Below are 22,744 nucleotides of genomic sequence, written 5' to 3' on the forward strand. Positions count from 1 at the left end.
GGAAGAAGAAATGTACAAGCAAATTTAGTACCTCGGTTCACAGAGGAGAAGCAAGGAAGACACCACACACAGAACAAGTGTCAACACAAACAAAGATAACCAACATCAGAAATATCGATAGTTACTATTAATCAACAGGTGAGGTAGCACTAATTCTGTCCCTGTTGGTATTGGGTGGACGGTGCCTCTTGGTCCCAGTCCGACTGGTAATTTCAATCTGAAACTGCTTGTCATTCGGCGAAGTTTGAACATTTCCTTGGCTCAGTGTGTATTTCTAATTCTCTATGTTCTGTGATCAACCTCGCGGAGAAAACATTTGACGACACAGCTTTGTCTGTGCTGGGGAAAGGTTTGAACTTCACACCGTCACCTAAGAGTTTGCCAGTTGTTGATTTTATTAGTTCTATCAAACAGGCTGTTTATAAACTACCTTCCGAGGTTGCGGTAGATGTTAGGAGGGAAGCTTGTCGTGTGTTGACTGGGGCCCGTCCACCCAAGTGTAACATTACAGCAGCTGAGGCGGCTGCTTTATGTTCACTTAGAATGGATCCTGATATTGTTATTTTACCTGCGGACAAGGGAAACGCCACCGTTTTGTTGGACAAGCACGATTACATTCAAAGATGCAGTGTCTACTTTCTGATACGGCGTATTGCAAAATCGGTGCTGACCCTACTAATAGTGTTGAGAGAAAGACAAATAACCTCCTGAAGAAAAGTTCTTTGTCACAGGAGACTATCAAGAGTCTTAATTCTTACTGTGCTGTACCACCTAGATTATATGGCCCCCCCTAAGGTCCATAAAGAGGCTGTCCCATTGAGGCCTATTGTTTCTAATATTGGTGCTCTGACATATCGTGTAGCTAAACATCTTGCTAGTTTGTTGAGCCCACTAGTAGGTAGGTGTGAACACCACATTAAGAACTCTGCAGGTTCCTCTCTCTGATTCATTGCAGCTAATTAAGGCTAAGTTTGGTGTCAAGTCAACAAATTTGTTTCGACATGTGCTGACTTCCACTTACTTTTTATTCAATGGTCAGTACTACGAACAGACTGATGGAGTTGCAATGGGAAGCCCATTGTCAATTGTGGCCAATTTGTTTATGGAGGACTTTGAGGAACGTGCATTGGAGTCAGTGACCTTGAAACCTGCGTGTTTTTTCAGATATGTAGACGATACTTTTGTTGTTTGGCCTCATGGCAGTGAGAATTTCCTTACGCAGGAAGCATTTCCAACAGGATTGGCCGTATTTTGCGGAAATATGATGCGAAATGTGTTTTTCAACCACATTCTAAGATTAAGGCCCTGTTGGCATCCGTAAAAGGTGATCTTGGTTTGCGTAAGGCTGGTGTCTATCGTATTCCTTGCAGTTGTGGCATGTCATATATTGGTCAGACAATCAGGACTGTGGAAGACCGGTGTATTGAATATAAGCGTCACACACGCTTACAACAGCCGAGCAAATCCGCTATTGCAGAACATTGCCTTGACACTGGTCATCCTATGGAATACAACAACACAGAGATTCTGGCTTGCACGTCCAGCTATTGGGATAGTGTTATTAAGGAAGCTGTTGAAAGCTCTCCACATATGCCAGGGAGCTGGTATGTATTCAATCTGGGGCACCTGGACTCTGGGCAACACTGACTACGTCAAGTAGCCTTTGCTGTAGAGGGGAGGGAGGGGGGGGGGGGGATAGTGCAGACGATCTGCTATGAAGGAGATAGGATATAATGTTGCATTTGGCGTTAAGAATTGCATCGCAGCATTGGTCAACTTGTGCCTCATCGTCACCTGTAAAGTAGATTTGTAGAAATTTATGTTCAGCATTGGAGATGGATAGAAATGAACCAACACCATGATGTATTTGCCCTTGAATTTTGAAAGTAGGCATGTAGTGATCTCGGAAAACTTTGTCGGCTCCAAAAGACAGCATTGGAAACACTGAATTGTATTTGCTAATGTTCTGCAAAAAGTGTTTGGAATCAGGTGAGTTGCCTAAATGCAATAACAACAGTGGATCAAGTGGTGGGTGCAGTGTCAGCAGTTTAACTTTGCCATTTGGTCATCACATTCCTGGTGTTTCATTGTCGAACTTAAGTGAACCACAATGCCCACACGTCTTACCCATTGGACCGAGATTGATGTTGAGATACAAATGATGATTGTAGCTAACATCAAATTAAAATTAAGCAAGATTCATTTAAACATGTACTGTTCATCGAGATCAAGTAGCACATAAACATTCTCGTTAGATTGTTGGAGCATGTTGATCTTCTGATTGTGATGCACGTGAATAAGCAATCCCTAAACGATCTGCTTCATTTCTTGCTGCATGTTGGTCATGTGATTATGATGCACGTGATGAGGCAACACATAAACATTCTCTTTCTATTCTTGCTACTTGGTGATGATGTGATTCTGATGCAATGGTCTGCTTCATTTCTTGCTTGTCATCCTTATTTGTTTGAAAAGCTTAAATTCACTTATTTCTACATACTGCACCAGTAGATCTACTAAAGTGATGAACATTTGGGAGGCATATTTTTTTCTGACAAAGCAATTAAGACGATATATGCTTGTATAACCAATGTATTGTTCGTGGATTCACAGTAAAAATAGAAAAATTACTGTTTGCACTGGAAAATTTCAGTTAGATATAAGTAATGTTTATCAGCATTGAAATGAGTTAGACACAATAAATCACCAATCTATTTCAGTTAGATATAAGTAATGTTTATCAGCATTGAAATGAGTTAGACACAATAAATCACCAATCTATTTGTTTCTGTCGCATTCAAACATCTCACTACTTAAGTGCTCTTTCAAATACATTTGCCAGTACAACACTTGTGCCACCTCCTGTAAGTTAATTGCACTTTGTCTGTAACCTTTGTGTATGTGCAAGCAATAACTTGACAAAATTTTATCACAATCACATGAATGGTATGGCAGTGCATGAAATATGAACAAACAAACATTGATTTAATTTCGTGTGAGGTGGATTTGGTGGGAGGACAGGGACTCTATCGCTGTGGCGTGTGCCCCAAGTGGCTTCCAGCTACTTGCTGCCTCTGCACTACCGTGCATTTTTAATTTTTGTGTTTGTATTTTATTTATTTAGTAGTTTAAGCTAATTGACTCTCTAGCATGTTCAGTCTTCATCTTTTCACCCCATTTTAGTGCAGCTGACTATGGTGACGCTACTTGGAGCATCATTGAGTGATTGGCTATAGTTTTTAGCTGCCTGGGTTTTATCTCACTTTTAATCATCTGATTCAAGCTCCTGTTACACAAATTTTCATCCACAGTGAATGTCAAACATCCTGGAACTGTCAGTTCTCCTTTTCTCGTTCATCATTTTACTTGAATGTCCTGTGCATAAGGAACTGGAAACAAAGATGTTTAGTCCCTTTAAACGCATCGTCATAATCATCATCATCATTGTCATCGCCATCATAGTAAAACTATACCACAGTGCATATTACAAATCAAAACTTGGAAAGATGCTCTGTCCAGTGATATGTGTAATTCTTCTGTATACCTTGTAGATTTCTCACATTTGTCTTCTGAAACGCCGGAGGTAGTTGTAGTCCCGTAGCACAGGTGAGCAACTGGTAGCCCATGGTCCACATCCTGCCTGCAGTTAGTTTCAATCTGGCCTGCAGAGGATATTCTATTATAAATGTGTTCACTCTTATGTTCATATTAGCTTCCTATTTTATTACTCATTATTAAACCTAGACATGAATTACCCCTTTTTATTTTTGTGTTGATAACTCTGTAAACACTTGAGAAGGAGTCCTATCCTTCCTAGTACTGTGCCAGATGGTTATAATTAAACTTTTCCTATTTAAAATGTTATAACACGGAAACTAATTATTGTATGAGTACCAAACTTGGTAGCATTAATGTCAGGGGAGTGGGGGAAGAAAAATAATGCAGAATCAGTTCAATTGAAACACATGTTATGTGCTGCTATGGTACATCATACCATTACATATTGGTACCATTACTTCTACAAAAGGGGCTCACTATGGCTCCCATCAGTGACCAGAAGAGTCTGAAAGTGCAGGATCGCATTCTGCACAGCAGATCAAAGCACATCCATAGGTATGCTGGCTACCTTTCTTAATATGCTGTGTTTTAGATCAGCACATGTTCCCCTGATAAACCCTGTCCTTCAGGTAGGATGGAGTGAGATCAGGTGATAGTGCCGGCCAAGCATTTGGAAACAATCAGCTGATAATTCGATCGTTTCCAAATGTGTTTCAAAGAAGCAGGTGAACTTCATGAGTGATGCGTGGTGGGGTCCCATCGTACATAGAAACTGTTGTGTTCAATGCATCTCTGTCCTGTAGGGCAGGTATGACATGTTGGCAAAGTATATTGCAGTAACTCTGGCCAGTTTCACTGCATGGCTTTCGTCCTTGAGTGCCAACCTGTTCAAAAAAGAATAAGCCATTGATGAATGTAGCCGTGAAGCCACACCATACGGCGACATGTTCACCGTACTGAGTAACTTCGTGCACAGTGATTGGAGGTGGAGATCCCCACACTTGGCAATTCTGTGTGTCCACTTCACTCGTCAGAGAAAAATGAGCTTTGTCTGTCTATAGGATGGTCCAGGGCCATCCCTTGTCAACTTCAACCTTGCAAGAAAGTCAGAGCAGAGTCAACACATCATTGCGCATCCTATGGTGTAAGCTCTGTACGATATGGATTGTGTATGGATACCATTTGAGAATGGTTTGAAGCACCTTCCGTACAGTGGACTACGGATGTTCAGCTGTCATGACAGAGCATGCCCACTGCCTGACAATCGGGAATTGCATGCAGCATTGTCTGCCATAGCAATAGAGATTTCATCAACCACTTGTGGTGCAACCACTTGTTGACCTCTTCCCGGAGCGACATCCAGTTCTCCATTTGATTCAAACTGCTTCTTCGTGCTCCGTACAGCAGGTGGAGAAAGAGGATCCTCCCGTAATCCTTTCAGTCGGTGATATTCTCAAAGTGCAGCTTCAACATTGCTGTTGTTTTGATAATATAGCTTCAACCCACAATGCCCCCTGCTCATTTTTTCCAAGCTCATGTTGACACGTCAACAAGTGCACTGCGACTGGTCAGGTGTGTGAAACTAAGAATCACGATGACTAATTGTGGCACTTGGTGGCCATAGTTGGAAGTGGACAGTGACACTGTGACACATGGAAGTCTTGCAGTCCGTACTCTGACATTAATGCTACCAGGTTTGGTGCTCGTACTGTAATTGGTTTCCACGTTATAACATGTTAAATAGGAAAAGTTCAATTATAACCACCTGGTATTTCACTAATTTCTTCCATATCTAATGTCAACTTATCGATTTCTTTTTTACAAGTTCTGTAACCTAGGGGAGCTAACGTTCCATGCTGCAATCTGTAAAAAGCCTTTTTGTTTTTTCTGATGACAACGTCCACCTGATCAGGCCATGCCAAGATATCAGATTGGGGTACTATTTTATTTTCAGAATATTTTACTCAAACAGATGCCCTCTGCATTAAATTGTACAGTAGAGCTGCATGCTCGTGGGAAAATGTAGTAACTGCAGTTTCCCTTGTCTTTCAGTCATTTGCAGTACTTACTTAGCAGTGCCAGATCAGTCAGTCATCCCAGTTATTGCCCTTGGAACTACTGAAGAGGCTGCAGGAACAACATGTTATGTTGGCCTCTCCACAAATATCCATCTGATGTTGTGTCTACTCTACAATTATCTATGTTGTTCATACATGCAAACCACCCCTCTGTCACGAGGTTCACAGTTAGTGTAGGTTATTAGGAGATAGTAACCATTTATAGATAATAGATTGTAGTTTCAGGTGGTGCCGTGTCGTGTCACAGTGATAACAGCAGAATGTTTCTTGAGAGATCAAGTTAAGAGTTTGGTAGACATTTACAAGAAATTTACAGTTCTCGTTCGTTGTTCAGTGCTAACAACAGTGGGCTGCCCTGTACTGAAGCACTGACCACATAATGCAGGGTGTTTCAAAATGAATATGCAGATTTTATCGCTTTGTAGCATTTATTATATTCAACTTGCAACTATAAATTGTACATCAAATGAAAGAGCAACTCAAACAGTTTTGTTTGTATATCTTTGCGCAAAGGGAAGAGTATGGAGTAACTGAGAGTAACTGAAGAACGCATTGAACGAGTGAGTCTTTCATGCGGAGACCCGAGAAACCCCTTTGGAAGGCTAGTTGTGAATTAGCAATTCCAGTGAGTCTGTGTGGAAATTTTTAACAAGATGCTTAAACTACATCCTTATCGTTTTCAGTTATTATAAGTTCTAAAGCCTACAGACTATAGTTTATGTGCCAACTTTGCAAACGAAATGTTGCTGCATGACGAAGATCTTCTGGATCGTGTCGTCTTCAGTGATGAATTGACACTTTGCCTAAGTGGAGTTGGGGAAACGTACTCCAATGGTTGCAACTGGGTGACCATGAGTCTGTGTCCGTAATAATAGCCTTTTCCCTTCTTGTGAGTAACACTCTTTCCTTTATCCAATGGAGTAATCGTGTTCAACATGTGGTTTTTGAACCATAAGTCTTAATTTGTCTTAACAGCTGTACCTCTGTAAAGCACTGATCAAATAAAAAAAACATTTTAATCTGGTAGTTACTGTCTGTAATAATATCATTATTTATTAACTAGCCAGAATTGTTTATATGGACAGTATTATCTAGCGTCCAAAGGGAATAGTGACATAGAGTGGCTATTTATTGCTCCACTGTCATCATTTGACAGTATTTGGCTGCATTTACAGTATTCTGTTTCTCCCAGCAGTGCCCATGTGTGTAACAAACTCCACCATTGAAACTGTGAGGTTAAAATGGTTTCATCACTCATTACCATACACTACCCCCCAGGATTAAGACAGCAGTGTTTGATTTTCTCAACAAGAGGATTATATTCACATCATGAGAAAGTAATACAAATCGGTTCCATTCTTTTGTGGACTTTTCCTAATACTAACAATAAGTTCCATTGATACACTTCTCTTGCAACAGCACATTGCACAGGAAGAGTGGCTTTTGCAGCCACGGCAGGTTGGTGTGTTGTGATACAATGTGCTGGAAGTGCAGTGTGTTGCCTCTGAGAATTTTACCATACATGTAGACACTGCTAGTATAAACATAAAACTGGAATGCAGCTAAACATCAACTAATAACTGTAAAAGTATTACATAATGACACTGTGACACTATTTGCTTTGCATGGTGGATAATGTTTTCAGTGCAAATAATTCTTACTAGTCAACACTGCTCTTGTTATGGACAACAGTACAATGGTTCATGCTTGAGTGATGCTTTGTGCTATATTTTAAGGTTGCATTTTGTACCACACTTCCACTTCATATGGAATATTATTGTAAAACAATCTTTCCTAAAGAATACTTTAGTTATACATTTTGATGTTTTTGGTTGTACAATGGCCTGAAGGCGGTACTTCGTAATAAAACCGACAGCCATTTCACAAAATAAAAGTACTGTTTTGTTATGTATTATTTATTTGTTAGGCATTTACAAAGACATTCATTGTATAATGTGTTAACTAAAATATTCTGATAGCTCTGCACCAAGTTGCAATATTGTTTGTATATGTTCTTATAATACTATGCAATATTAAAAATATTCCTTGAGCCACTATTTGACTGAGTCAGTGTGTGCGTATACCCTTCAGATGCCATGCACTTCATGCACCAGTAAATGGTCCATTAATTGGATTTCCCCGCACTCACATTCAGGACTGTCCAGTAGGCCCGGTTTGTTCATTACTTGCTTACTGCTACCAACACATGCCTCACAGACTTCAGAGTCATCAACAATTTTCTCTGGAGGTTGAATCCATCGATCTTCTTCTTGAGGTCATCCACAGAGTTTTGGTTCTAATGTCCACTTACAGCCCATAGTTCTTTAAACACTGTCTTCGAGTTGCAGCCTTGCAATTCTTCACAAATTTTTCATGAAGATGACTTGGATTTAAGTCTGTAGGTGCTAGACCTCGGTATATAGAGAATTCTGGGTTTCCTAGGATTTTTCTGTATTATCTGTGATTACACAATTTTGAGCGGTTCTGTGTTTGTTAGAACGGCAAGCCAGGCACATGGGGTGGCCCTGAATGTTCAGAGATTGTCCAAATTGTCTACTTCAGTTAGACTTCCACTTTAACTATGCATGTACGTCTCATCCAGACGGGTGTACAGTATTCAGCCACTCCGTAGATCAGTGTGCTCACTTCACACCCCCATGTCATTCCAGGTAGTATATCATTTCAACATAGACCGAGCAGGGTAGCGGAGCGGTTAGCACACTGGACTTGCATTTGGGAGGATAACAGTTCAAACCTGTGTCTTGATGTTGTGATTTAGGTTATTCACGATTTTCGTAAATCGCTCAAGGTACGGCCAATTACCTTCTCCATTCTTCCCTAATCTGAGCTCGTGCTCTGTCTGTAATGACCTCATTGTCAATGGGACGTTAAACACTAATCTCCTCCTCATTTCAACATAGAACACCATATGAGAATGAAAGGAGAAATCCTTGTAAAAAATTTGATCAGAGAAAGAGTATTGCTGTAGTCGAAAGCAAATTATCTCAACTCTCAAAATATACTTTGTCAATTTATTTCAGTTTATTGCACAATTCAAATGAATAACAATGTAAACGTTCATTTGTTCAAAATCTGCTTTGAAATTTTGACACAATGTCAGATTCTAATACAGGCATATTTTTAGGTAACTAATTCTTTAGTATAATATATAAAGGGAAAAACATTGTTACCAAAAATTTGAAAATGTGCCTATTTGATTTACTTCAAATTTTTACACTGTACTCTAATAAATGTTTAAGTGCATATAAATTGTATCATGTATAGTGAAATGTTGTTAGCAGACAGGAAAGTTGTATTTATGTCTTATTGGTTTATAGTTAGAATACTACAACAGAATCTGAATTTACAGTAACAATAAACAAGAATCAACGTCAGAGAGAGGGGGGAAGAGGAGATGACAAGACGGTGGAGGAAGGACATAGAAAATGTGGAGGAGGAGAGGGACAGAGGGTGGCAGCAGGAGGAGATGGAAAAAGAAGGGAGGAAGGAGGAGATACACAAAGAAAGGGAGAGGGGAAGGTGACAGGCAGGGCAGAGAAGAAGATTTGTATGTACATTCCTTTGCCATACATGTTAGAAATGTGTCTTCTTTCATTTCTATTTAAACAAACTGAGCCACTGCAAAGCATGGCCAGGTATAGCTAGTACACTAATATATTTTCAGACAGGCATAAGCTATTTATATTTTTGAACAACAATGTACAGGTCTCTGGTAAAACCAACTGTGAGTAAAAGAAAATTCTCTGCAGTACTGTGCTGTGAAAATGCAGTTTAGTTTTCTTTCTCGCAGTCAGGTTTAACTATGATATCAGGGCATTTAAACAATTACACAAATTGTTTCAAAAAAATTGACAGTGGCCTCTTTGAGTCGGCTTGTAACAAAGCACTCCAGTAAGATCTTCTATTTCTTCTGATTCTGAGCTTCCCATTGCCAATTGAATCTCACCGTCTTCCTTATCTCTCTCTCTCTCTCCCATCTGTCTGGTGGTCTTCCTCCAGGTCTTTTTTGGTAAACTGGGCTCCAGTCTAGGACTTGTTTAGACCATCTACCTTCTTTTGTTCGAGCAACATGACCAGCCCACTGTCAGTTCAATGTATTCCCTCTTTCCATTCTGTTGGTGACCTTAGATGTTTGTCTTATTTCAACTACTTCCTTCCTGTCTTTTTTTCATGTAACCCGACATTGATCTTTCCATTCCTCTTTGGGCTACTGTTAGCTTCCTAACAACTCATTTAATGTCCATGTTTCGCAGCCATAAGCTATTACTGGCAATACGCATTGGTCAGAAATAGATTTCTTCAGCTCAACCAACATCTTAGATTTCAAAATTGAAGAGTGCCTCCCATAAGTTGAGTGCCTCCCAATAGTTGAATTCTGCTTGTAAGTTCCTTCTAATACTGTTATCTTGTCGGCAATGGTTTTGGTTACCAAAAATCCAACTCCATTTAATTTTGCATTTGGTTCTCCCCAGTAATATGAGATTCCCTGAATTCAAGTAAAAGCTTCTCTTTTTTCACAAAAAAAATTATATACAAGGTGATTCAAAAAGAATACCACAACTTTAAGAATTTAAAACTCTGCAACGACAAAAGGCAGAGCTAAGCACTATCTGTCGGCGAATTAAGGGAGCTATAAAGTTTCATTTAGTTGTACATTTGTTCGCTTGAGGCGCTGTTGACTAGGCATCAGCGTCAGTTGATGCTAAGATGGCGACCGCTCAAAAGAAAGCTTTTTGTGTTATTGAGTACGGCAGAAGTGAATCGACGACAGTTGTTCAGCGTGCATTTCGAACGAAGTATGGTGTTAAACCTCCAGATAGGTGGTGTATTAAACGTTGGTATAAACAGTCTACAGAGAATGGGTGTTTGTGCAAAGGGAAAAGTTCTGGACGGCCGAGAACGAGTGATGAAAATATAGCACGCATCCAGCAAGCATTTGTTCGCAGCCCAGGAAAATCGACTCGCAGAGCTAGCAGAGAGCTGCAAATTCCACAATCAACTGTATGGAGAGTCCTACGAAAAAGGTTAGTTATGAAACCTTATCGTCTGAAATTGGTTCAAGCACTGTCTGCAGCTGATAAGATTAAAAGAATCGATTTCTGTGATTTTATCCTTGCTCAAATGGAAACAGATGAATCTTTCGTTTCAAAGATTGTGTTTAGTGATGAAGCAACTTTCCACACAAACGGGAAAGTCAACCGTCACAATGTCTGTATATGGGGCACTGAGAATCTGCGGGAAACAACTCAGTATGAACGTGACTCGCCTAAGGTGAACGTTTTCTGTGCCATTTCAGCCAATAAAGTTTTTGGTCCCTTTTTCTTCGAAGGTGCTACTGTAACTGGACTACAGTATCTGGAGATGTTAGAGAATTGGCTGTTCCCTCAGCTCGAACAAGAAGCACAACAATTCATATTTCAGCAGGATGGAGCGCCACCACATTGGCACTTATCTGTCCATAACTACCTGAACGTCAACTACCCGAGGCGATGGATCGGCCGCCAGGCAGCCCGTGACAGAGCACTTCATCACTGGCCTCCAAGAAGCCCTGATCTTACCCCCTGCGATTTTTTCTTATGGGGGTATGTTAAGGATATGGTGTTTCGGCCACCTCTCCCAGCCACCATTGATGATTTGAAACGAGAAATAACAGTAGCTATCCAAACTGCTACGCCTGATATGCTACAGAGAGTGTGGAACGAGTTGGAGTATCGGGTTGATATTGCTCGAGTGTCTGGAGGGGGCCATATTGAACATCTCTGAACTTGTTTTTGAGTGAAAAAAAACCTTTTTAAATACTCTTTGTAATGATGTATAACAGAAGGTTATATTATGTTTCTTTCATTAAATACACATTTTTAAAGTTGTGGTATTCTTTTTGAATCACCCTGTATAATTTAAACAAAATATGTATGTGCAAGGATGTGCTGTTCATTTTACTCCTGCAGTTGGATTTAACAGAAAACAGGAAAGTTGTATCTATGGTTTATTGGCTTAGAATACTGCTACGGAATCTGAATCATTTGAAACTTCATAATCCTACCAGTTCACAGATTAAAACCATGAATACTATCATTCAAGCTACTGTCCACACAGATCCAGCAGCTGGTGCGATCTCTCTCACACTCTATATACCAATCGAATTACCCATTTGTTTTAAGTGACTTCAGTTACCAATGATGATTTCCTTTGCAACACCAACCTACATAGTGAGAGTAGTGAGAGAGGGTGGGGAAGGACATGGTAATGAAGACGGAGGGAGGGGGGGGGGGGATGAACAGAGGGGGAGGTGGAGGGGGACAGAGACAGGTGTGAGGAGGCGAACGACGGAGAGGGAGGAGGAGGTGATTAATAAAGAAAGTGGGAGGAGGAGATGGATAGTTCCGGGGGGAATGGATATTAGAATGTACAACCAACCCTCATACATATTTGGCAATAGCAAAGCATTGCGGGGCTCATTAGTATCTGATATTTATGGCAGTCACGGTCTATCCTAACTGCTTTACAACTGCTGATAACATTGCATCCCCAGTTCCCTCTGGAAAGGTGATCTTTGTATTAGAGGACCTGTGACTGAATTTTATTTTGCTAGTTTGTAATAGCCCTCGAGATCTGTTAAGCGTTTAGGCTGCTTCCCGAATCTGTGCTGTAGCTGAAAAACTCTGGGCTTGTTTCTCACTCACAAGCATTCTGATTGATCCATAACCTTTCTGCAGGTAATACCAACATACTCGTGAACAAATATGACAAACTGTTGACCAGAAAAGCAGCCACAATGTCACGGGAACACTGTGGCATGTCCCTTACTTTGATTATGTCACACAAAACATTCACTGTGTATACACTGGTCAGCCAGGACCTACATAATAACCGTTATGTCCTCCTTTGCCACGGATAACAGCGTTGTGACGTGGAAGCGATCGGGCCTCGGTGGGTCGCTGGAGGGAGATGGCACTGTATCTGCACACACGACTCACCTAATTACCATAAATTTGAGAGAGGGGGTGAGTGATCTCTAATGCCACATTCAGTCAAATCCCAAGTGCATTCGATCGGGTTCAGATCTGGCTAGTAGAGGGGCCACCGCGTGAATTGAAACTCGACATTCCTCAAACCACTACGTCATGCTCCAGGACTTGTGACACAGTGCATTATCTTGTTGAAAAATGCCAGTGCTGTTGGGAAATGTGATCATCATGAAGGGGTGTATATGGTCTGCAACAAGTGTATGGTAGTCCTTGGCCACAACATAGCCTTGCACGAGCTCCACTGGACCCATTGATGCCCATGTGAATATTCCCCAGAGCCTAACGGAGCAGCCACCAACTCATCTCTATCATGCAGTACAGGTGTCGAGGAACTGTTCTCCTGGAAGTTGACGGATTCGTGCGCTCCCATTGGCACGATGAAGAAACTATCAGGATTTGTCAAATCGTGCAATGCTCTGCCACTGTGCCAACATCCAATGCCAATGGTCACATGCGCATTTTAGTCATATTTGCCATTGTGATTGTGGTAATGTTGGCATGTGCATGTGTTGTCAGCTGTGAAGGTCCCCTGTTAGGAATGTTCAGTGCACTGTGTATTCGGACACACTTGTACTCTGCCCAGCATTAAAGTTTGATATTAGTTCTGCCAAGGTTTGCCACCTGTCGTGTTTTACCAATCTGCCCATCCTACAAAGTCCGACATCTGCAATGAACGGTGGCTTCGCAACCCCACAATATCCGGATGTGGTTTCATCTCGGTTTTGCCCCGTGTTGAAGACAAAGCACTCGTCGAACACGTGACAAGTTGTGCAGTTTATGAAATGTTTGTGCCGAGCTTCCGGGCCGTGACAATCTGCCATCAGTCAGGCTCAGATAGATCACGCACCTTGCCTGTTCTACACACGTACAGCATGCTCACTGATACTACGTGCACAGTGCGTGTGTCTGACTGGCAGCCACTCCTCACCAGGTGACGCTGCTATCGCCTGGATGGGTTTATATTGATAGTCGGTGATCGTAGTGTTCTGGCTGATCAGTGTACAATTAGACGGTTTGTATTTGCAGCACAAGAAATAAATTCACAGATCTGGCATTAATCAATAATTAACAGCTAAAGAAAAATGAAACACAAAGGAAGTTTCTTGACTTGAGTGAATGCTCAAATAAGTGAGTTCCAAAAGTACCAGTCACAGGCTGTGCATGCGTCTTGGAGCTGCTGCTGGCCTGGCTACTGGTGTGACCCTCTAATGAGCTGCTAGTAAGCTGTCTGGTTTGAATTATCGCCTCGCACTGACTCGAGTACTGCTGCCGTGATTTATATTTTGCGAGTAGGTGTTGGTACGTGTAGCCATAGCACCCTCTGAATTCTCCGTGCATTGAAAACCTAGTCCTTTATAGTTCATAAGACTATCTTTAATAACATGGGAAAGATAAATTACAAGGCAATGGTTAAAGTAAGAGTCCCTGCTATGTGCTGCCCCCCCCCCCTCCCCACACACACACACACACACACACACACACACACACACACACACACACACACAATATAAATGTTGTCTCTTGACAGATCGTATGCACAGATGATGATGGTGAAGAAGAACTTTAACTGTTTACAATGAGTAATCTATTTAAGTAATAATCGCTATGTTCCTTTGATGTACGGCTTTCTCACATTTCTCAGTGTGAGCACTTTATCTTTCAGGTATATTATGCGGCAATTATTTGAAGCTTTGCAGTATGTACATGGTAAAAATATAGTTCACAGAGATTTGAAGCCAGAAAACATTTTACTGGATGACAACTTTAATATTAAATTGACAGACTTTGGTTTTGCAAGGGTTGTAAAACCAGGTGAAAAGTTATTTGGTAAGTAAGGAATGCAGATTTTGTTTTATTATTATTATTATTATTATTATTTATTACTACTGTGTATCAAATTGTAATAAGAGCTTAATTGACACACAAATAGTTCTTCTAGTAAAGAAGGAACTTGTATCCATGATCAGGCAGTCAGTATCTGGTTTTTCCCTACTGTAAATATAAAGATCTGATTTTGTTTTGTTTCACTTAATATGGAATGTTGCTCATGTAGAAAGAGATATGGCATTACAAAATAGTACATGTTCTGAATAATAAATAAAGGAGGTCAAATAAAATTTTCTTTTTGGAGTTAATAGCATATATATCTACATCTATACAATTATTCTGCAATTCACAATTAAGTGCCTGCAGAGGGATGGAAAAGGGAGAATGTAGTCTTAGTTATCATTTAACAAAACACTAAATGGAAATGAGTTTTATGCTAGACATGCTACATGACAGGAACGAACATCAGAAATCCACACATCTAGATTCAGGTAGCAGTTCATAAATGAAAGAGTGAAAGAAAAAATACGAAAAAAGAACACTGCTCCCTTAATTGTTATTCCAGGAATATACTAAATAAGTCTATTGAAGTTCTTGATAACTTACACATTGTGAAATGTAATATCTGCATTAAGCTAAAAGACTTAGCTCCCAAGTGAGCTGTAAAGTGATCAGTTTTTAAAAAGGAAAGGTAAATTTTTTTCTGTTTCTAATTTAATCATGTCACACAAATATCATTTTTGTCATATATTTGGAAGTTAGTATGGAGCACCAATGCTGTTTATCTGAGATCTTTTTACTGCTCATATGGAAAACATAAAAGCTGAAAATCTCAAAAAAGACAGAAAATTGAAGATTTGCTGCTGCAGGAAATTAATTCTATGAGCAATGTGCGGCACGTGCCAGTTGGAAACTTCACAATGGGACCCTTACCTGTTTAGATCAGAATCTATAATTAGAAAGTCCATTTTCTATACAGATTGCAGTCTTTAATTGAAATTTTACCCATGCTAAACTTTTAAGAAATAAACACCAGGGTGAAGGGACTGGCAATAATTTTGTTGAAAAGATCATTGTACTCTTCTAATGTTATCAAAGTTCTTCTGTAGTATTCTACGTTTCATACACAGGTGGTATTTTTACTGGTTAGATTTTGATGCTATAAAAATACTGAGTGCAATGTTCCAAATTTTTATTCTATTTGAGGATGGAATCTCTCTAGTTAGTACAGGAGTTCATAAATAGATTGCAATCTAAAAAAAATAGTGGCCATAATACTCAGCAACTCTCAGAATAAAATGGGAAAGCAATATATAATCAGATATTCTGTTTTGCTCATTTGCCCTCAGACAAGAATATTAAGTAATATGATAAGAATTGGTTGGTGTGTGTTAAACAAATGTTTGTAAGCCAGTTTAATAGCACGAGGTAAAACTTACATCATGTTATATAATTCCTCTGCTGTCAGCAGAGTATGATTAGTTGGTAGAGTTGACACAGTGTTGTGAACAGTATTTTTTAATTGAGAAGTGATATCTTGTACAATATGATTGTTAATGAAATTTCGATTTTTTTCAAGTGTCAAAAACATGTTGAGTAGCAATTTATTCACACTGAATGAATACCTTTATTGAAATCTAGTATTTTATTTATGCAACCACAAATTCTGTTTCCAATCCTGGTTGAAAGTAGCGGTTTTGATTCACAAAACAGCAACTAATTCATCCTTGAAATATTCACAAATCTTTGCAATTAAAAATAAAGATGTAAGTATTACTATGTCAGTTCCATGTTTTCATAAAATGTAATACAGAAGAAAGGGAGTAGAAGGTGTATTTTTTGTAGTTCACCTCAATCTATTGTAGGGTATGTGGCAGAATATTTTTTAATTCATTTTTAAATGGAGATGACATCATTGCTTCAGTAGTGAAGTAGCAGAGACTTGGTAGGAGTAATTTATTTAGCCTTGCCTCCAATTGCCTATACCGTTGACTGTGAGGCGCTCTTGTGGTACAGACCTGTGTGGTACGCCAGGCTACCTGGCGCCAGAGGTGCTAAAGTGCAACATGTTCGAGACTGCAGAGGGTTACTCGTACGACGTGGACATGTAAGTTGTGTCTGCATTGTTCCTGAATGTAACATTTTGTTTGCTTCGCTTGCTTCGATTTCAATCTTTATAAACTGCCATTTGGTACATTGAAGTCTTCTATATCTGTCCTTCCTATCTTTTAACATCATTTAATGTACTTATTAGTTTGCAAAGTGCAGTGCTGTGTTTTTACATTACCGAATATTTCCCACATTCTCCTTGTATAAACCTAGTTGCTCAGCTGTTACAAACAGTTTGATGCATTCAGATTGTATTTTTGCTTTGTTTTGTAAGTTTATCCAGTTGCTTGCATACTGATTAATTCTTAGAAGTTGAACTAATGTGTATTTTTGTTCTCTCTTCAACTTTGTGTTGTGGATATATTTTCCCTTTCTTGCTCTATTGACCAATTGTAACATTGGATCACAGTATCTCTAGGTGTGCACATTTACGTTTCTGAAGCTAATTAAATTTCCATTAGTTCTGACAGCATGTGTTGATGTTGGATTGCATTTAATGTTATGTCGATTTTATTTTTAATGCAAACTGTCGGATAATCTTTGCCTTACTACATTAAGTCTCTCATTTATGTGTGTATGTGTACTGAACCAGAAGAAAACTGGATATGCAGTTTCAGAAAGTTGAAGTATCATATCTATTGCTGTGTCCTGCTACTTTTACCACAAAGTACAGTAACATAGTTCCAGTATTGGAACAATAAACACAAGTGAGAGAAAGCAACCACTCCCTTATAGCCATGTGATCCACCAGTGTCCGCCTGCCCATCAGGCTCGTTGGAGAGGAAACAAGGCAGCTGGTGGGAGACAGGGGAAGGAGGGTTAAGATGTGCAATGTAGAACCAGGAGGAGGAGGTAGGGAAGGTAATGGTAGGCAGAACAGATGATTCTCTGTGGCTGTAACAACAATAGTTCTGGAAAATAAAAAATAACGTGCACAAATCAGAGTGGGGGGGGGGGGGGGGGGGGTTGGAGTAATTGCAATGTTTGAGCATGGGACGGATGATATTGAACATGTAAGATATGCTGCAGGAAAAGTTCTTACCTAGACAGTTCACAGTAACAGGTTAATTGAGAAGGGGAGGGGGGGGGGGATTGAGAGATATCCATATGGCACTAATACTGAAGCAGCCATTGAACTCATATGTGCTGTGATGTGCTGCACTTTCAACAACTAGATGCTAGAGATTTCACAGGAAACACCCCTGGCTGAACCACAGTAGAAGGTGGTAGATGAATATGTAGGATAGGTTTTTGCACCATGATTGTCTAGGAGGAGAGAGGTAATGTGCAGGATTGCTCTTGGTATGGACTAAGATATTGTGTAGATTGAGTGGATGACAATTCTACTTTGGTTGAAGGGAGTAGAAATTTAATTAGAATATATCTTGTAGCAGGTCACAGTGAAAGATATACAGAACTTTAGTGAAGGAAGTGGTAGACTTGTTTGAAGATTGTGTGATACTGTGTGTCTAGTGGAATATAGTCTTCAGCAAATGTCTTGACAATGGTTGCAGCTTTGTGGGTGTTGTAAAAAGAGATGGGATAGGTATTTCTGTTTCTGGACAGGAAGAAAAGTAACAAATTGACTTCTTTCAATTATTTATTTTGTAAAGCTGTGGTTGCAGTTGAGAGATAAAATTCTTCCAGTGATTTGACCAAAAAATTATTTTCACTGTACGGTGTCCCTTTCTTTGATGAATTTTCAAAGATGTTTTCCACCTATAGTGAATGCTGTTTGCATGTGCTTGTTCATGGAACAAGGACAGTGTTGTTGATTATGCATTGTTTTGTGACAGTATAATCAATAATACTATAGATTGAAATAATGTGTGTGTCTTGTAAATTATTATCATGTTGATGGCCACATACTAGTATTATTGTGACAAAAGAAATTCTCTGTGTTATCAAGTTCGATATTACTTCATTGCCCCCAAAATTTTCTGTACCTTTTTTGATTACATTCCGGATTTTGTGCAGTGTTCAGCCAAAAACCTGAAAAAGAAAGAAAAACAAAACTGTCACAGTACTGACAGTCACTTTTAAACAATTCCACAGAAGTCTCTTGATTGATTTTGGTTTCTGTTAAAGATGGATGTGTTCAGCATTCATCAGTCTCTAGTTCACCTAATATTTTATTACCCATATTTTACAATAATTGAAATGGCAGGTCTTGTAAATTGAAACATTTCTCATTTATCAACTTGCAAAATTGTTAGATGTGCACACATTTAGCATATTATGCTATCCCATATGTGTCCAAGTATATTACTTTGCAGCATTTTATAGTAGCATTTTGGAGTAGTAATCACATATTTACATTAAGTAATACTTACTTCATCTCTGCTATTAAATACAGTTAGTCTTCTTTTCTGCAGCTGCTTTATAGTTATATTCTGCTTCATATTCAGCACTATTGATTCCATTTATCTTGCGTGCTATAGAATTACGTGAACCCTAAAAGCCTGTTAAATAAATTTAGAAACATGTGCATGCATTTTTAAAGCTGTATTTTTACACTGGTGTGAGATATCTCACCTTACACTTCACAACTCTGTTAAAGATAACTTCTGTCATGGTAGTAATTCATACATTGTTTCTGCTTCCTTTTGAAATAATTGTGCAATCTGGTATCCTCAAGTATGTTTTTGTATTTTGTGTATGTTGAATAACCAGCAGTTGTATGGTTCTGTGTGAAAAGTGTCCTCAATTCTTGTTAAAATTCTACTTCATTACTTTAATGTTTCATTTAAGTTGACAATCCTTCATTAAATGATTATGTATTGCAGGAAAGTTGGTGTTTTTTTTTAATGAAAGGAAACTAACACATTAGAAAAGTGTACTTGGGAAGAATTTGGAAAAGAAAGTACCATTATGGAATTGAAGTCCAACAAAATTAATTATAATACAGATAAAACGTGGCATCTTCCATAATCTGCAGTGCATTAAATATTGTGATACCACCCCGACATTTGTGTCCTTGCACAAAAATTTCGTTTTTCATTGAAGGAAAAAAATATTGGTGCTACAGAATGAACAAAGCATCCCACTCTCCATGTCCCTGACACACAGCCAGGCATATTCAGTAAACTCAGTGGTGAAGCAGCAGCGTTGCTAGAAATCAGAAGAGTGTTTGAACAGCTGAGATTCTTCTGACCATTATTATAATCTGATATTTTTATTGTGCTGTCAAGTAGCATTCTAAAAGGGAGCTTGTTTTTGAGTTATCTCCTATACTCTGACTTTGTTTAAAATTGTAGCCCTTTTTGTATGTGGATGGGAAAGTCAAGGTGCTACAAATTAGTGAGTGACTCTAAAATGCTATATTTTTATCAGCACTGATCATAAATGCATGACTAACCTGTAACTCTGGAGGTGATGTGAAGTTTTCACAACAACATTAAACACCCCTGATGTGAATCCCATGTATAACAGACCTTCATACTGCAGGTTTTATTTTCATTAAACCTTTTGTAGTAGGTGTGACATTGTGATCATAGCTGTAGTAATTTACCTTCTGGATTCTGGAAAAATCACTGGAAATAGAAAGATTTAAACATTCTTTGATGCAGCAGTTCAGAAAGAATTCTCGTATTTGTGTAGGTGTTTAAATTGTTCTTTCAGTTGACATAAATGTAGAAAGAAATCATCCAGTGCTGTTGCACACTTCCAGTGATAAACACTTTTGTAATCATTTTATTTTATTTCGTATAAGAGCAGGAACTTACACGAGCGTCAACATACCGGTACATATACTTGAACCAGTATATGTAATGTAAATGTTCAGATTTAGAACCACTGGTTTATTTGTGTTACCTCTTTATCAAAACCAACTTAAAAAGTAAAATCCAGGAGCTTCACATTTAAAAAAGAAAAAGACATGCACTTAAATTAAAAATTAATATAGTAGGTTGTATACTGTAAAGTCCTTCAGGATAGCGACATGGTTATGGAAGTGTGCTGAGTGCAGCCCACGTTGATCACATGTTGTTGCAGTCGACTTCTGATATCACGCCTGCAAGCTGATGTCCTTGCCATCCTCTTCTTTATCTCAGGAATATAATGAGGATGCCACAAGGGCAATGCAGTGTGTTCCTGTGTGAGCCATGACGGTATAAGAGATGTGTTGTAATACTCTTGAATCTTCTTTGCCCGGAATGTCGTCACCAGGTCTGATTAATTTCAGCATATCTCCACCTTTGTGTTTGGAAGTGTCACCATCCTGCTTTCAACTTTTGCCTGCTTACTAGTTTGACGGCATTTAAAGATCTGCTTCAGGTCCTTCTGCATGTTGTCGTTAGGGATGGCGGTCATTGCTGAAACAACCAGTTTTCACTTATATTGGTTTTTCTCTATGCCAGTTCAAGGTGAGTGTTAAAATCACTCAAAATAACTGGTTTCTGAAATAACTGATTTTTGGTTTTTTATTCCTATTATTTCCAGTAATAAACATAGAAATCAGACAAAGAGTGAAAAATTTTGACTTTCTCAGTCAAAATATTAAATCATATATAAAAACAAAGATGAGGTGACTTACCGAACAAAAGCGCTGGCAGGTTGATAGACACACAAACAAACACAAACATACACACAAAATTCAAGCTTTCGCAACAAACTGTTGCCTCATCAGGAAAGAGGGAAGGAGAGGGGAAGACGAAAGGAAGTGGGTTTTAAGGGAGAGGGTAAGGAGTCATTCCAATCCCGGGAGCGGAAAGACTTAGCTTAGGGGGAAAAAAGGACAGGTATACACTCGCACACACGCACATATCCATCCACACATACAGACACAAGCAGACTGCTTGTGTCTGTATGTGTGGGTGGATATGTGCGTGTGTGCGAGTGTATACCTGTCCTTTTTTCCCCCTAAGCTAAGTCTTTCCGCTCCCGGGATTGGAATGACTCCTTACCCTCTCCTTTAAAACCCACTTCCTTTCGTCTTCCCCTCTCCTTCCCTCTTTCCTGATGAGGCAACAGTTTGTTGCGAAAGCTTGAATTTTGTGTGTATGTTTGTGTTTGTTTGTGTGTCTATCGACCTGCCAGCGCTTTTGTTCAGTAAGTCACCTCATCTTTGTTTTTATATATAATTTTTCCCACGTGGAATGTTTCCTTCCATTATAAAAATATTAAATCAAATAGACAAATAAAAGAAACTTAGTCTATCTGCCATTTGCCCCTTTTCTCCAAAAGTGATAATTGGCTGGATACTACAAAAAAATCACCATTATTCTGCTGTTGATTCTAATTTTTTGAAACTTGCTCAAAAAATCATTTAATCATTAATCATACCACTGATTGGGCATTACAAATAGTCACTGTGAAAGGGTAAAAACTGAGGTCAAACAACCTTGTTTTTTGTGTTAATTTGTTTGTTCTCGAGGGCTACAAGCAGATAAAGGCATATTATGTAGACACAGGCAGCAGATCAGCTACTTTATATTTTTGTTGTATACTATGAACAGATTTTTGTTAAGTTTTTAATTTATAACTGCTACCCGTATTTCCATCCTCTTTTATTATTTCATAGAAATGGCAGATAAATCTCTAATCTTTTAATGCAAATGAAACATTGTTCTTCATTGCTACATCACTCCATATTTCCATACAACAGTTGGTGCCATTCCGCAATACAATGGGTATCTGGTGACAACAGTGAGAGACTGCCGCATAGACCGGGTGATGGCAAGTCTTGAACACTGCACTGTACCAATTCTTACACCGTATGGTTGTTGCTTGTTTCTGTCAGCATTGTTATTAAAATAGCACTGATCAGTTTTCCCATTTTCTATAATAACACAGTATTTCAAACCAATGCAAATTTTATGAATATAAATTACTTTTTAAGAAAATGTTTGTTTAAGAAAAACTAAAAATTTTAGCACTGCTGTTATGGCTAATTGATATTTTGTTTTTTTTTTTAGTTGGTTATAGTAAAAATAAAAACCACCTGTTGTAAAGTAGACCAAACAAATACCAAAAAAACCAGTTATTCAGAACCAAAATACCAGTTTCAGTTTTAACTGGTGGATTTTTCCCTATCTAGTGCCCTTTGTCTGTCGTAAGTGTCTGCTGTGGTTAACTTGTCTCCTGTTTCATCTCCAGAACCGCTGCAGTGAGCTTTTACCAAAT

General features: G+C 39.0%; 1 protein-coding gene across 4 annotated transcripts in view; it reads left to right on the forward strand.

The window, feature by feature from the left end:
- LOC124625795 (phosphorylase b kinase gamma catalytic chain, skeletal muscle/heart isoform) overlaps positions 1-22,744 on the forward strand; it is a 137,489-nt gene that overhangs the window by 31,667 nt on the left and 83,078 nt on the right. For 3 of the 4 annotated variants that reach the window (XM_047149246.1, XM_047149244.1, XM_047149245.1), the window contains 2 exons: positions 14,349-14,512; positions 16,529-16,619. In XM_047149246.1, the coding sequence (XP_047005202.1) occupies positions 14,349-14,512; positions 16,529-16,619 (255 nt within the window). The remainder of the gene's footprint in view (positions 1-14,348; positions 14,513-16,528; positions 16,620-22,744) is intronic. The other variant, XM_047149243.1, reaches the window with a different exon arrangement.

This window comes from Schistocerca americana, chromosome 8, assembly GCF_021461395.2.
Source record: "Schistocerca americana isolate TAMUIC-IGC-003095 chromosome 8, iqSchAmer2.1, whole genome shotgun sequence".
Classification (NCBI taxonomy): domain Eukaryota; kingdom Metazoa; phylum Arthropoda; class Insecta; order Orthoptera; family Acrididae; genus Schistocerca; species Schistocerca americana.